Raw genomic sequence first — 14,114 nt, forward strand, 5'->3', positions numbered from 1 at the left:
GCTTTTTCCGTATATAGAGGGGGAAGAGTTCCAGTGGTACAAAGTGCTTTTTTTTGTTTGAAGGTCCTCTTTAAAGTGATATTTAATACATGTGGTGGCTGCCTTTTTTCCCTTTTTTAGGCTTTTTTAAAATTTTATTTCTACCTGCTGATCTGACCATTACCACAGTTCCTGTCTCAGGATGTCTCCACTCCACTGGAGGAGCAATGCCTTTCAGGGGAGAAGGCACTCTTAGATGGACTATCAGATTTAGGTGATCTTACATAGTTAGGTTGAAAAAAGACACAAGTCCATCTAGTTTAACCAAAAATAAATAAAAAAATACAATCCCATATACACAATCCTTCACCCACAGTTGATCCGGAGGAAGGCGAAAAACCCCAGCAAAGCATGCTCCAATTTGCTACAGCAGGGGAAAAAATTCCTCCCTGATCCCCCAAGAGGCAATCCGATTTTCCCTGTATCAACTTTACCTATAAATGTTAATACCCAGTTATATTATGTACATTAAGGAAAGAATTCAGACCTTTTTTAAAGCAATCTACTGAGCTTGCCAGAACCACCTCTGGAGGGGTGTCTATTCCACATTTTCACAGCTCTTACTGTGAAGAAACCTTTCCATATTTGGAGATTAAATCTTTTTTCCTCTAGACTCTTTAGTGCCCCCTTGTCCTCGGTGTTGACCGTAAAGTGAATAACTCAACACCAAGTTCACTATATGGACCCCTTATATATTTATACATAGTGATCATATCCCTCCTTAATCTCCTCTTCTCAAGAGTGAATAAATTCAGTTCCTGTAATCTTTCCTCATAGCTGAGTTCCTCCATGCCTCTTATCAGTTTGGTTGCCCTTCTCTGCACTTTCTCCAGTCCAAAACTTAACTGAATATTCCAGATGAGGTCTTACTAATGATTTGTACAGGGGCAAAATTCTCTCTCTCTCTCTCTCTCTCCCCCTCTCTCTCTGGAGTCCATACCCTCTTAATACAAGAAAGGACTTTTCTCGCTTTGGAAACCGCAGCTTGGCATTGCCTGCTATTATTGAGCATATAATCTACCAAAACCCTCAGATCCTTCTCCACCTTTGATTCCCCCAATTGTACTACCTCTAGTATGTATGATGCATGCATATTCTTAGCCCCCAAGTGCATAACTTTACATTTATCAACATAAAACCTCATTTTCCACTTAGTTGCCCAAATAGTGCATTGAGGTCAGCTTGTAAATTGGAGACATCCTGTAAAGACGTTATTTCACTGCATAGCTTAGTGTCATCTGCAAAGACAGGAATGTTACTTTTATTCCCAGAACCTATATCAACTATAAAGATATTAAAAAGTAAGGGTCCCAGCACTGAACCTTGGGGTACACCACTGATAACCTCAGACCATTCAGAGTAAGAGTCATTAACCACTACTCTCTGAAATCGTGACTAACAAATTAAAGCTGATCTCCAGCCAACACTTTTTAGGTAGTAAAGCCTCATTCACACTACAGCATATGCCGGTACAAGACCATGTTTACCCACAGTTGTCAAACCGGGATCAACGGCTGTCCATGTGGCTGCTGCGCCCCAATAAACATGAGTGAGACTGCCTGCATGGGAATGAACGGAACACCTGTGCATCCCTGTGTGTGGAAATGTGGCTCTAGTTCCCTACAGAAACAGGTTTTTTTCTTTTGGGGTAAAGGTTTTACATGAATAAAAGCTGATCATTCTAAGAACCCCTGTCAGTGGTTAATGGTTTTCTCAACATCTAACTATCGCTTTTGCTGGACAGCTTGGTCTGTTACAGTTAAAAAGTTAGACTGGATCACAAGGTGAAAATAAAGGGAAAAAGCCTTAAAAAAATAAATAAAATCAATGCATCCATTACATCTAAGAATTGGTAAGTACATTACATATTTGATTTTGAGGTTAATGTCAGCTTGAAGTGTCATTAAACCCACATCATAAAAAACTGTCAATAAATGGTGTATTACATGCTGTTCATACTCAGTCACTATGAGATTCATTTTCTGTATTTTACAAAAAACCTGGTTGACCCTGCTGCTCCACCTTCTGTTCATGTCTATCCATCTGTACGCTCTACTCTGCTGAACTGACATTACTGTAACATATTTGGTAAATGTCTTCTGTTGTCATATCTTTAAACTTCTATATTTAATGCTAGCTATATAACAATCACACTACAATAGCAACATTACTGGTGATTGATTCTCAACCCCAATTGGCTTGAGTGATCAAGAGAGGTCATTCGTTTTACGACCCTAGCCTGTGTCTGGTCTGGTATTGGCCATCTCCTCTCCCATATTCAGATGTCTCAAATCAGACCCTATGATGACCAATAGAGAAATGCATGCCTGCTCAGTTTCCCTATAAATTTATAGCAGTCTATGGGGTGGCGCAGACAACATGGCTCTTTCCTGAGTGGCTCTGTCATGAGAGATGCGCAGTTTCACTGCCACAGTTTAACAAAAGCAGGATAACTAAAGCTGGATGAAGATACAACAAAAACCCTGCTCCACTCTGCAAGACGGCAAGCAAACCAGCATTTGACATTTATTTTATATCAAGTCAGATTCAGACTCTATCCACCAACATGCTCCTCATTCTCTTTCTTCTCACATCAGCATCTTCTATCCTCAAATTATCCTTACTGTACCCCTCCTCTCTACCCTGCAGCATGCACATATCACCCTCACTCCTACCCTCTCCCTACTACTGCACTTATCATCTCCTGCATTTGCTGCACCCACATGCTGACATAAACACCAGGGCCACCAGACACGTGCGCTCATGCACATCCCACTTCCATCTTGCCTTCCTCGCCCTCCTCCTTCTCCTAGTCTCAGGTGAAATTTCTCCTAATCCTGGTCCACCATTTTCCAACTGCAAGCCACATATCCAATATCCCTCTTCCTCTGGCAACCACCGCAATACACTCAGTTTAATTTCTATCCCTCTGCTTCCTTAAAGCAGCCCACCTATCTCATGCACCCTTTGGAATGCCCGCTCCATCTGTAACAAGCTAACATCTGTACATGACCTTTTCATCTCTCATGGCTTTAACATGCTCGCCGTAACCGAAACCTGGCTTCAAAATTTGGACTCAGCTTCTCCTGCTGCCCTCTCCCATGGTGGCCTCCATTAGACTCACTCCCCCAACAGACAGAAAGGAGGTGGAGTTGGATTCCTTCTATCCCCACAAACCACCTTCCAAGTCCTTCCTATCCCTCCCTCTCTAACCCTCTCTTCTTTTGAGATGCACTGTATTCGTCTGTTTTCTCCTATTTCTATGAGGATTGCAGCAATTTATCGCCTCCTGGACTGATATCGCTCTGTCTTGATGACTTTGCTGCCTGGCTACCCTACTTTCTCTCCTCTGAAATATCCACGATCATTCTTGGTGACTTCGACATTCCCGTCCATGTTAACTGCCCAGCTACAGCTAAACTTCTCGACTTAACCTCATCTTTTGACCTAACACAATGGACACATACTTCCACTCACTCCAATGGTAATACCCTTGACCTTGTATTCTCCCATCTCTGCAACCCTGGCAACCTCACAAACACCCCCTTTCCTCTCTCTGATCACAACCTCATTAGTTTCACTGTATCCTTGCCTCCAACCGCCCATCCCTCCAAGCAGCAAACAATTACTTGTAGGAACCTTCGCCGCCTTAACCCTTCTCTTCTCTATTCTGCTACTGACCACCTATATGACATAATCTCTCCCCTGTCCTGTCCTGACCTGGCCACCTCTGTCTACAACAGTTCGCTCTCATCATCACTAGATGCACTTGCTCTAACCACACGCAGAATCAGGCCTCGACCGTTACATCCCTGGCAAACTGACAACACTAGAAATCTCAAGAGACATTGTCGTGCTCTTGAACGACTGTGGCGTAAAACCAAATGCCTGCAAGACTTCACCCTATATAAATCTGCCCTTCTAAAATACAATTCCTGCCTCCATGCTGCCACACAAGCCTACTTTGTTTCTCTTAATAATACTTTGTCATGCAGTCCCCGTTGGCTCTTCTCAACCTTTAACTCTCTGCTTAGTCCCCTACCCCCTCTACCCACTAACTCACTGCCCATGAGATGGCCAATCACTCCAAAGACAAGATTGATGCAATTCATGAGGACACCTCCACTGTGCGTACATCTTCCCCAGCAAACATACCTTGCCTAACAGCACATTCAACACTCTCCTCTTTTGAATTGGCTACTACTGAACAGGTTAAAAAACTTTTCTCAGATGCCCACCTAACCAATTGTTCCTTGGATCCTGTTCCCTCACAACTAATATGGTCACCCTCTTCTTCTATCCTATGCTCCCTCACTCACATCTTCAATCTCTCCCTCTCTAGTGGCACCTTCCCCTCCCCTCTAAAACATGCGCAGATCACTCCCATACTTAAAAAGCCCTCACTGGACCCCACCAACCTGAACAATTTAAGACCCATCTCATTGCTCCCATTCACCTCTAAACTTCTAGAACGCTTCGTGTACAACCATCTTAGCTCCTACCTCAGTGAAAATAACCTTCTTGACCCATTACAGTCTGCCTTTCGCTCGCAGCACTCCACGGAAACTGCCTTACTAAAACTCACTAACGATTTACTAACTGCTAAAACCAACAGCCAATACTCCATACTCCTACTACTTGACCTCTCTGCAGCCTTCGATACTGTTGACCACCCGCTCCTCAATAAACTACTGTCCCTCCCCTCACGCCAGGGTACTAGGTGTAATCCTAGACTCTGACTTGTCATTTCAGCCCCAAGTCCAATCGTTGTCAAAAGTTTGTAGAATTCACCTCCGTAACATCTCTAATATTCGCCCCTTTTTAACAAATGAAATCGCCAAGCTCCTAATTCACTCCCTCGTTATCTCTCGCCTTGACTGTTGCAACTCCCTTCTCATGGGCCTGCCTCTCCATAGGCTATCCCCTCTTCAGTCTATCATGAATGCTGCTGCCAGACTTATCCACCTTACCAACCACTCAGTGTCTGCCAACCCTCTCCTCCAATCCCTACACTGGCTTCCAATCACCCAGCGAGTTAAATTCAAAATACTAACCACAACATACAAAGCCATTCACAACTCTGCCCCGGCCCAATCACCAATCTTGTCTCCAAATATCACCCAAATTGTCCTCTCCGCTCTTCTCAAGACCTCCTACTCTCAAGCTCTCTCGTCTCCAGGATTTCTCCAGAGCCTCTCCCATCCTCTGGAACTCACTACCTCCACTGGTCCGGCTATCTCCTACTCTTGCTACCCTCAGGCGATCCCTGAAAACTCATCTCTTCAGGAAAGCCTATCACGTCTCCAACTAATCTCCTACACTTCCATCAGCTCATTCCCCACAGTTACAACTTTTTGTACCACCTGCCCCATCCTATTAGATGGTAAGCTCTTCTGAGCAGGGCACTCTTAATCCTCTTGTATTTTATTGTATTGTAACTGTATTGTCTCCTTTTATATTGTAAAGCGCTGCGGTGTTTTTACTTCCCTGTTATTCTATGACACAGGCTGGAGGGATGTGACACAGCCTGTGACTGGCAGAAATCTGCCCGCACCATGTTATTGCCAAAAAATAATAAAGATTTAATTTCAAAGATATATTTGTATGACAATTTAAAACAGTTTATTGATATCTTATTATTTATTTTTGCTCTGTATTCCGAAGGCTGTTTTTTTTTTGAACATGTGACCAGCAGCAGAGGACTAGAAGCTCCTCCTGCTTATGTTTCCTTGCAGACAGGCTGGGAGAGAGCTGGTTTATGTGACAGCTGTATATCAATTAGGATAAAGGTACTTTTTTTGTAATTAAAATAACTACAGTGCCATTATCTACATACAGAAATAGAAGGGATAATGTAAAATAAACCGTGTGTGTTTAGTATCACTTTTAATCTGAACATAGTACTACCTAGTGATGTTAGTCTACCAGCATTGTCTGCTTCCTCTGTAGACCTGAGATGTGTTCACACTTCTGGTACTAAGGAGCGCATGACAGCTGGATAGCAAGTAATGCAATTCAGCCACATCTGCTTCTCATACACTTAATCTGCTTCTCTCTAGTTATTTCCTTTCCTTATTTTATTCCCGGTCTGCAGATCATCACTGCCAACCCCTGGAGCATGATCGCTCTGCTCTGTGGCGTCTTTCTGGTTTTATTTAAGGCCGCCGACTTTGCCAAGCTCAGCGTGAAGTGGATGATCAAAATCCGCAAGCGGCATCTGAAGAAGAGAGCGCGGGAGCTGAACCACATAAGCTGAGATGGTGATTGGACCAGCCATAACTTCATAGTGTTACAGAGGGAGCAAGAAGGTCAAGAACCGCTGTCATTTGTCCCATAAAAAGGAGAATCAGCATTTTAGGCGTTAACTGTAATCTAGGATCAGCATAGTCTTAGGTGGATCCAGGGCTGGACAGGTCCAGGAGCCAGGCAGGAAGTGACCTTCAAAAGGTGGAGCTGGTATGTAAAGAAGACCTCCAGAAATGCAAAAGCCCATCTTTTAAACTTTGCCTCCTCCCTGCTGTATTTCCTGTATATGGTTTCTAATACATTTTAATGCAAATATCTTTTTTTTTAAACTTTTTCCAAGTGGTCAAGTGACCGCAAAGGTCCAGAAAGTGTGTCCCCTGTGTGGAGGGCTAATGACGCCGCTGAATCCATAGAGCAGTGATGTCATCCTACTGGCATCCATAGCTCTAAGGTGTTGTCGGCCATGAGAGAGTTAATGCCCACCAGCCTGTGAGCTAGGTGCGGGATTGCGCGGGGGGCAGTGAACACACAGAATGTATCAAAAAGTAACAGCACCACAGATATGTGTGCTCTACTGAACAGCTGCTGCTCTGAATATTGCGAGTGACAATAAATAAACAATGTGAAGTGATGAGAGCAGTGCTATTCCACACCACAATATCCAGTCTCCTCAATATACTGTGCAAATAATCCTATGAAATACATCTAAAAAATCCCATAGACAACTATATACAGAATATAAAGCGCAAAATATAATAAAGTGCTAGTGCATCAAATTTAGTGCAGTTGTGCAACAAAATTTAAGTGCTTGTGCAATAAATTCATAAAGATTTTCCCAAAAAATTATTAGTGTGTGGCGAGGACGCTGATGACATCGCGGATTCTGGTTCACACTCGCGGTCTATGATACGTCCGGAGGTGAACAGTTATTAACAGCTGAGCGTGTTCTTCCCTAGTGTCCCTGTCAGACGGGGAACCTGTTCCTACCCTAGCAACTCGCATAAAGTGCTCCAAGTCTGAGCGCCGGAATGTTAAATAGACTCTGCCTGACTTAAGATGGTCACCAGTCACATAGGGTGCCAGCATCCAATCTGTGACCGAGGAAACCAAGTTGCTCTCAACTTCCTCCCCCATCTGCATTGCCGCTGTGGCTGTGCACCACCTGCAGTGGAGAATCAGACAAACACATTTGCTGGAGCTTTGCAGTCATGTAACCATTTACAAAACGTTTAAATAAAGGTATTTGCATTGAGATTTATTAGAAACCCTATGCAGGAAATATTAGGAGACATTTAAAGGCAGACATTTAGGTGGGCGATTGCACAGCCTTTCCTTCCATTTTAATTTTTAAGTTCTGCTTAATTAAATGTTAGTGTATTCAGAAAAAGTGCATTTATCCTGTTTGCCCCATTAGCTGATCTAACCAATGTCACCCTCCTCCCTTGTTCCAGAGAAGCATACTTGCCTCAAAGTGATGATTGTTTACATCCCATACAGTAATGCCGCGTACACACGACCGGTTTTGCCGTCGGAAGAAACTCTGAAGGTTTCTCCGACGGAATTCCATTCAAGCGGTCTTGCCTACACACGGTCAACCCAAAGTCCGACCATCCAAAACGAGGTGACGTACAACACTTACGACGGGACAAGAAAAAGGAAGTTCAATAGTCAGTAGCCAATAGCTTCCGTCTCGTACTTGCTTCACAGCATGCGTCGTTTTTGGTCCGTCGGAACAGCATACAGACGATTGGTTTTCACGATAGGAATTGGTTCAGTCGGAAATATTTAGAACATGTTCTATTTCTAGGTCCATCAGAATTTTCGAAAAAAGAAGTCCAATGAGGCCTACACATGATCAGAATAGACGATGAAAAGCTTCTGTCTGACTTTTTCTCTCGGGCATTCCGCTTGTGTGTACAGGGCATAAGTCCTCTGTCTACTGGTCATGCCTGTGCAATAGAGCTTTATAGAAGTTTATGGGGCCCACCTACCTCTGTCTCCTGGCTAAGTGACGAGCCCAATGTACTTCTATGGGGCTCTAACTGGACAGGCATGGCCAAGTGACAGAGGACTTGTACTGCAAGATGTAAACAACCCCTGGAGGCCACGTCCATTAGATCGAGGTAAGTAGGCATTTTCTTGAGAGGGGGAAAGAGATCAATTAGGTCAGCTTGATAGGGCAAGTGCACTTTGTCTGATAACTTGCACAACATTATGGAAATAAAATGTGTACAAAAATAAGAAATAAGGGAAAAAAGATTATCTGCCCCAAACACAACTGTGCTCCACCCTGACATGCCACCCTCTCCATGCCCACAAAACCTTTACAACAGTATTAACAATTAAAATACAAGTGCACTGAGCTTAAGATGCAAAATAACAAATAATAGTGCTGCTACTTAAATCACAAAAATATAACATAAGGTGAAAACATAAACATAAATATATATATATATATAATATTCCACAGTAGCGCGAACGGAGAACATCGTTTTACAGCAGCTGTTTAATCCTTGAGCTTTACTGCCAAACACAAGAGTGAATGCCAATATCATCCGGTGAGCTTGCTTCCTAACGGGAGTTGATTTCCCAATTATCACTTTGGTGGAAGAATTGGTGTCATCATATATACACTTATATAATTTTTTCACTTCTCAAAATGACTGTTTTTTGTAGGTATTTACAAGATTTTTTTCACTGTTCATTTAAAGACATTTATTTGATTTGTCTTTTTTTTTGACACGTTAAATATAAGAGCACTACTGTATATACACTGTTATATATTTATGTTTTCACCTTATCTTATAACAGTATTAACAGGCTAATGCACAAATGGGTCAGATTTTCACCACTGGAGCCTGTAGGCACCCAAAGTGATAACCTTTTATACAGAATATATTCTTGTTTTACTCATCTCATCCTGTTCTAGGTCCAACAGTGGGGTGATTTACTAAAGAAAAAAGAAAAAATATTAGAATCGCGCTACCACATTTGACTCAATGTTGTGTAAATTGGTAATATTAATGTCTATGAAACAGAAATATGTGTGGCATAATCAGATTCCACAAAGTGATATAGTGCCAAAAATGTAAAAGTATACAAAATATTAAAAATAAGATAACATATTCAATCAAAAATAATGTCCAACACCTGTGAACAAATGAGTATTAAATTACGGAAAAGTCCAACGATTAATAAACATGTGTTATCTTCTGTGACATAGAAAATGCTGTGTTCAATCCACCACCAGTGAGAAATATTGCCCGCTTACCAGAGCCCTGTGATCCCCAACTACAGAGGATCAGGGGAAGCCTGTGTAAAGTTAGCCCTCCAGAGCTCAACGATTGTACTTGGATCCAAGATTCATAGGTGGTGATTGGACATCCAGAGATACCAAATGGGGTTATAGAAACTCAGATTCCATCATGTCTCCCCAGCTCTTCAAATCCCATTTCAAATAAACATTCAACAGCCCCTGGGACCGGCAAAAGTCTGGTAGAAAATGCTGTATTCCCAGTTCCTATGGATCTGTATTTTTCCTCATTTGGACTCCTCAGTATATTGTCGGCATAGGTGAGGAGGAGCTGAGAGGCGTCCAGGAAGACCTGCCGTTTGTCTTGAACAGAGTCTGAGTCAAATGTGGTAGCGCGATTCTAATATTTTTTCTTTATTTTACACTGTTTTTGTTGTGCAGAAGAATCGCAGCTTTTATCATTCATATCGTTCACTTGTACAATTTTTTATATTGTGCTTCCAGCATATTATCTTATACACCTGCGCAGTTTTTCTTTTTTGATTTACTAAAGGTTGTGCACTTTGCAAGTACAGTTGCTCCAGAGCTTGGTAAATGAGGGGAAGTTTTGCTGACTTCCATCATCCAATCATGTTTAAGCAAAAATGCACCCTTTTTTAAAATTTTCCTTGCATGTGATTGGGTATTTTTTGCAAAGTGAAGCTGCACCTCTTTTACTAAGCTCTGGACCAACTGCATTTGCGGAGTGCACAGTCTTTTTGTCTTTAGTAAGTTAACCACATTGTGTAAGGCCAGCCATACACATGAATTTCTTTCCTGCAACCAGACATTTGCTCGATTCCCCCATCAACACAGCTAGTGTTGATGGGGGAATCCCTCCTGTTGGGCCATTGGGGGGGCAGGGGAAGCCATCCCCGCCGGGAGAAGACCGTGATTATTGCTAGTGGCTATGGCAGCCCCTATCGATATTCGCAGGTAAAACCCAGCATGCTGGTTGTACCCAAGTTGATCAGTTAATCAGCTTGGTACATTTAGCCTGCCCATACACGGTTCAAATCTCAGCCGGTTCCTGCTGATCCAGTCAAGATTCAAACCAAGTATGGCCTGCCTAAGTAAGAGGACTGAATTTATACTAATGGGAAAAATGTATGGCCCATTACTATATAGCAAAAAGCCACATCTTTACTTATGCCTTCTACAGGCATGTGCCTACTGTACCTAATTGTTGATCTGGCCCTGTCATATAGGCAATCCTCTGTAGTTTAGTAATGTTACCAAAATGACTAACGTTTAATATCTAACTAATTCAGTGCTACACAGATGGAACAACTGGCTCCCAATGGTGTAAGCTGCACAAGTACACAATGTAGTACTGTAGTGACTGATCGCCCATGATTGCACATCGCTTCACATCTGTATGATTAATCTCAAATACATCATGCTTGTGTAGTGTACACTATTTGGAGCCATTTATGTAGCAATCGATTGCTACTCTTAAGCTGGACATACACCTGAGAAGTTGATGTAGCAGACTTTTCATTTTGCTTTTTGCTTTTAATTTAGTTACAAAAGCAATCAGACATACAGTAATATCAACTTGTAGACCAGTCCTTTTCTGGCACTTTTTTTACAAGTTTAAATTAGTATTTTTTGCTAGAAAATTACTTATAACCCCCAAACATTATAGTTTATAACATTATATTTTTTAGTACAGACCCTAGGGAATAAAATGGCGATTGTTGCAATTTTTTATGTCACATGGTATTTGCGCAGCTGTTTTTCAGGTGCAGTTTTTTGGAAAAAAATACACTTTAATGAATAAAAAAAATAAATGTATACCCCATTTGTTTGTAAAATGTAAAAGATGTTACGCCAAGTAAATAGATATCTAACATGTCACACTTTAAAATTGCACATGCTTGTGGAATAGCCACAAACTACAGTACTTATAAATCTCCAAAGGCGACGCTTTAAAATTTTCCAGGTTACCCGTTTAGAGTTATAGAGGGGTTCCAGCACTAGAATTATTGCTCTCGCTCTAATGTTCACGGCAATATCTCACATGTGTGGTGCGAACACGGTTTACATATGCGCACGTGACATACATATGCTTAGCTTCTGCGCGCAAGAACGGAGGGATGGGGGAATTCTTTTCTTACTTTTTTTTAAAAGGGACCTATAAAAATAATATCACTTTTAATCCTATTACAAGGAATGTAAACATCCCTTGTAATATAAATAAGGTTGACAGGTCCTCTTTATGGAGAGATCTGGGGTCAAAAAGACCCCAAATCTCTCCTTTACCTTCAAAAGCAAAAGATCAAAAATCTTTTGCTTTAAGAAAACAAAAACATTTGTTAACTTCCGCCCTGGACTGGAAATTATGTCATTACATCGCTCCGGTCTTCCAAGGCCATAGAGGCAATCAGAGACGATCTAGTCTCTCAGTGCCTCTGTGACCAGCTGGCCGCACTGTCGGATTTTTAGGTGCGCTGGTAAAAACTTGCCTAAGAAACACTGGCGAGCAGGGGGATGTTCCCTCCCGCTGCTTCGGAAAGCAATCCATGGTGGATCCATGGTTTTCATCAACTGCAAGGAGATCGGATTGAAAATGGCCTGATCAAATGCAGTGGAAAAATCCTATTGGCTTAGGTTAAATTGACATAATGCCAATGTTTTCCAATGAACAATTCTTTTTCCAATCGATGTTTCAATAGGCTGTATTAAAACTGTCAGTTTTTAACCCAATTTTGAGTTCTCAACTGACCGAATTCTGGTAGTCAGTTGAACTCGGAGGTTGCTTTTTTGAAAAGTTGAAAGTTATATGTATATGGCCAGCTTTAGCGACTAATCTATAGCAATTTAAGCAGCGTGAGTGAGCTACTGAAAATTTATCAGGTACTGCACTCCTGATAAGTATTTGTATTTTTTTTAAAAAGGGAAAGCATATTTTTTGGTCAATGTTATTGTAATTTTTTGACAGTTTACCAGTCTATAAGCTGATATGTTAAATATTTTTTAGAATTGCTCCTAGAAAATTGTGTATTACAAATTAATTTAATACAGGGTGCATTCATGATACTTCATTTACAAAGTCTGATGAGTTTGCAATGGGAAAAAAAGGGCAGTATGGCCACTTGCTGCAGCCTATGGGGGAGATTTACTAAAACTGGTGCACACAGAATCACAGCATTGGGAGGGTGTATGTGATCAGCACAGGGCCAATCAGCACTGTCCAGATAGAAGGTCAGGGGTCCTGCAGCCTCATTGGTTAGTCAGAGTAGAATGAAAACTCCTCCTACAAGCTTTAACCAGACACTGATAGAAGTCACAATATTGCTATATACTGCTGATGAGAAAAGGTATTTAGCAGTTTATATTTACAAAAATAATTGCATTTCCATGTTCTGGGTACTGTGAGAGACCAGATATAGTGACTGCAGGGTCCTGGGTTTAGTAAGACTCTAACTGAACAAGCTTAAGTTAGAAGTTAACCAGATTCTGTGTGCACAGGTTTTAGTAAACCTCCCTTCTATGTGCTGCTAAGGCTGTCCATACTTTATACAATTTTCTTGTGTAATTTTCCATTAGATTTACCAAAACCATATAATGAGGTCAAACCTAAACACTTTCAATTTGTATACAATCCGGCAGGCCCTTGCACTACATAGTTGAAGGTAAATCTAAAGGACATTGAATAAGAAGAAAATTGTATAATGTATGCTAAAATAATTTAGATACGCCTTTTTAAATGACATTTGAAACAGAGAAGGGGGATGTCCTCAATCTGTGACTCATTATACAATGTATGTAATCTGATTTCCCTGCTTTTAAGATCCGTTTGCTAACCCCAACTGTTAACTGAGCCACGAGAAAGCTGCTGATACTGTGTCAGAGCTTGCCGCCTGCTGGCAGGTAGCGAGTATGAAATTAATACATTTGTAAGAAATATAGTTTTTAGTTGTCCATATAATAAAGAAAATATATAAAAAACTAAATATTCAACACTTTTTTTTAATTCTTTTTATTGACAGATATAGAAAAAACATATTGGTACAACAATCAGCACACTCAACATGAGCGTAATTCTATGATCTTTTTAATTGTGAAAAAACAGGCCCGGGTTCTCCACCCTTCACCAGAGGCAAAGGAAATACTCTGAAGTATCCAAAGCATAGATAAATGTATTATTCAGGTGTAAGACTCCACCCGCTCAAATGTGGTTCACCCAAAACGGGTTTAATCTTCGAGATCTTAGTGATTAAAGCCTAAGTTTAGCTAAAGTCAAAATTAAAAAAATTCAGTACGAGGAACACAAGTTATAGTTACCGTGTGCCTTGTTCTGATTCTTTTTTACTTTTTGCTACAATAAATATCCTCAATTTAAAAAAAAAAAAAAAAACACATTTCTTCATCAGTTTTTATATATCGTATAACACGCACTGGCGTATAACGCACACCCCAATTTAAGAGGGAAGTTTCAGGATAAAAAACTTTTTTTTTTTTAAATACGGGATGTCAGTGCAAGGAGATGTCCAGGGGGCAGGACTGAGCGTGACTACGAGCCGAGCACACA

The 14,114-nt window shown here is 41.1% G+C and overlaps 1 protein-coding gene across 1 annotated transcript in view; it reads left to right on the forward strand.

Moving 5' to 3' along the window:
• PACC1 (proton activated chloride channel 1) overlaps nucleotides 1-13,536 on the forward strand; it is a 74,407-nt gene extending 60,871 nt beyond the window's left edge. The window contains exon 8 of the mRNA XM_073628408.1: nucleotides 6,134-13,536. Within this exon, the coding sequence (XP_073484509.1) occupies nucleotides 6,134-6,295 (162 nt within the window). The 3' untranslated portion in view covers nucleotides 6,296-13,536. The remainder of the gene's footprint in view (nucleotides 1-6,133) is intronic.
• The last annotated feature ends 578 nt before the right edge of the window (nucleotides 13,537-14,114 follow it).

The sequence above is a fragment of the Aquarana catesbeiana genome, linkage group LG04, assembly GCF_042186555.1.
Source record: "Aquarana catesbeiana isolate 2022-GZ linkage group LG04, ASM4218655v1, whole genome shotgun sequence".
In the NCBI taxonomy this organism is placed as follows: Eukaryota; Metazoa; Chordata; class Amphibia; order Anura; family Ranidae; genus Aquarana; species Aquarana catesbeiana.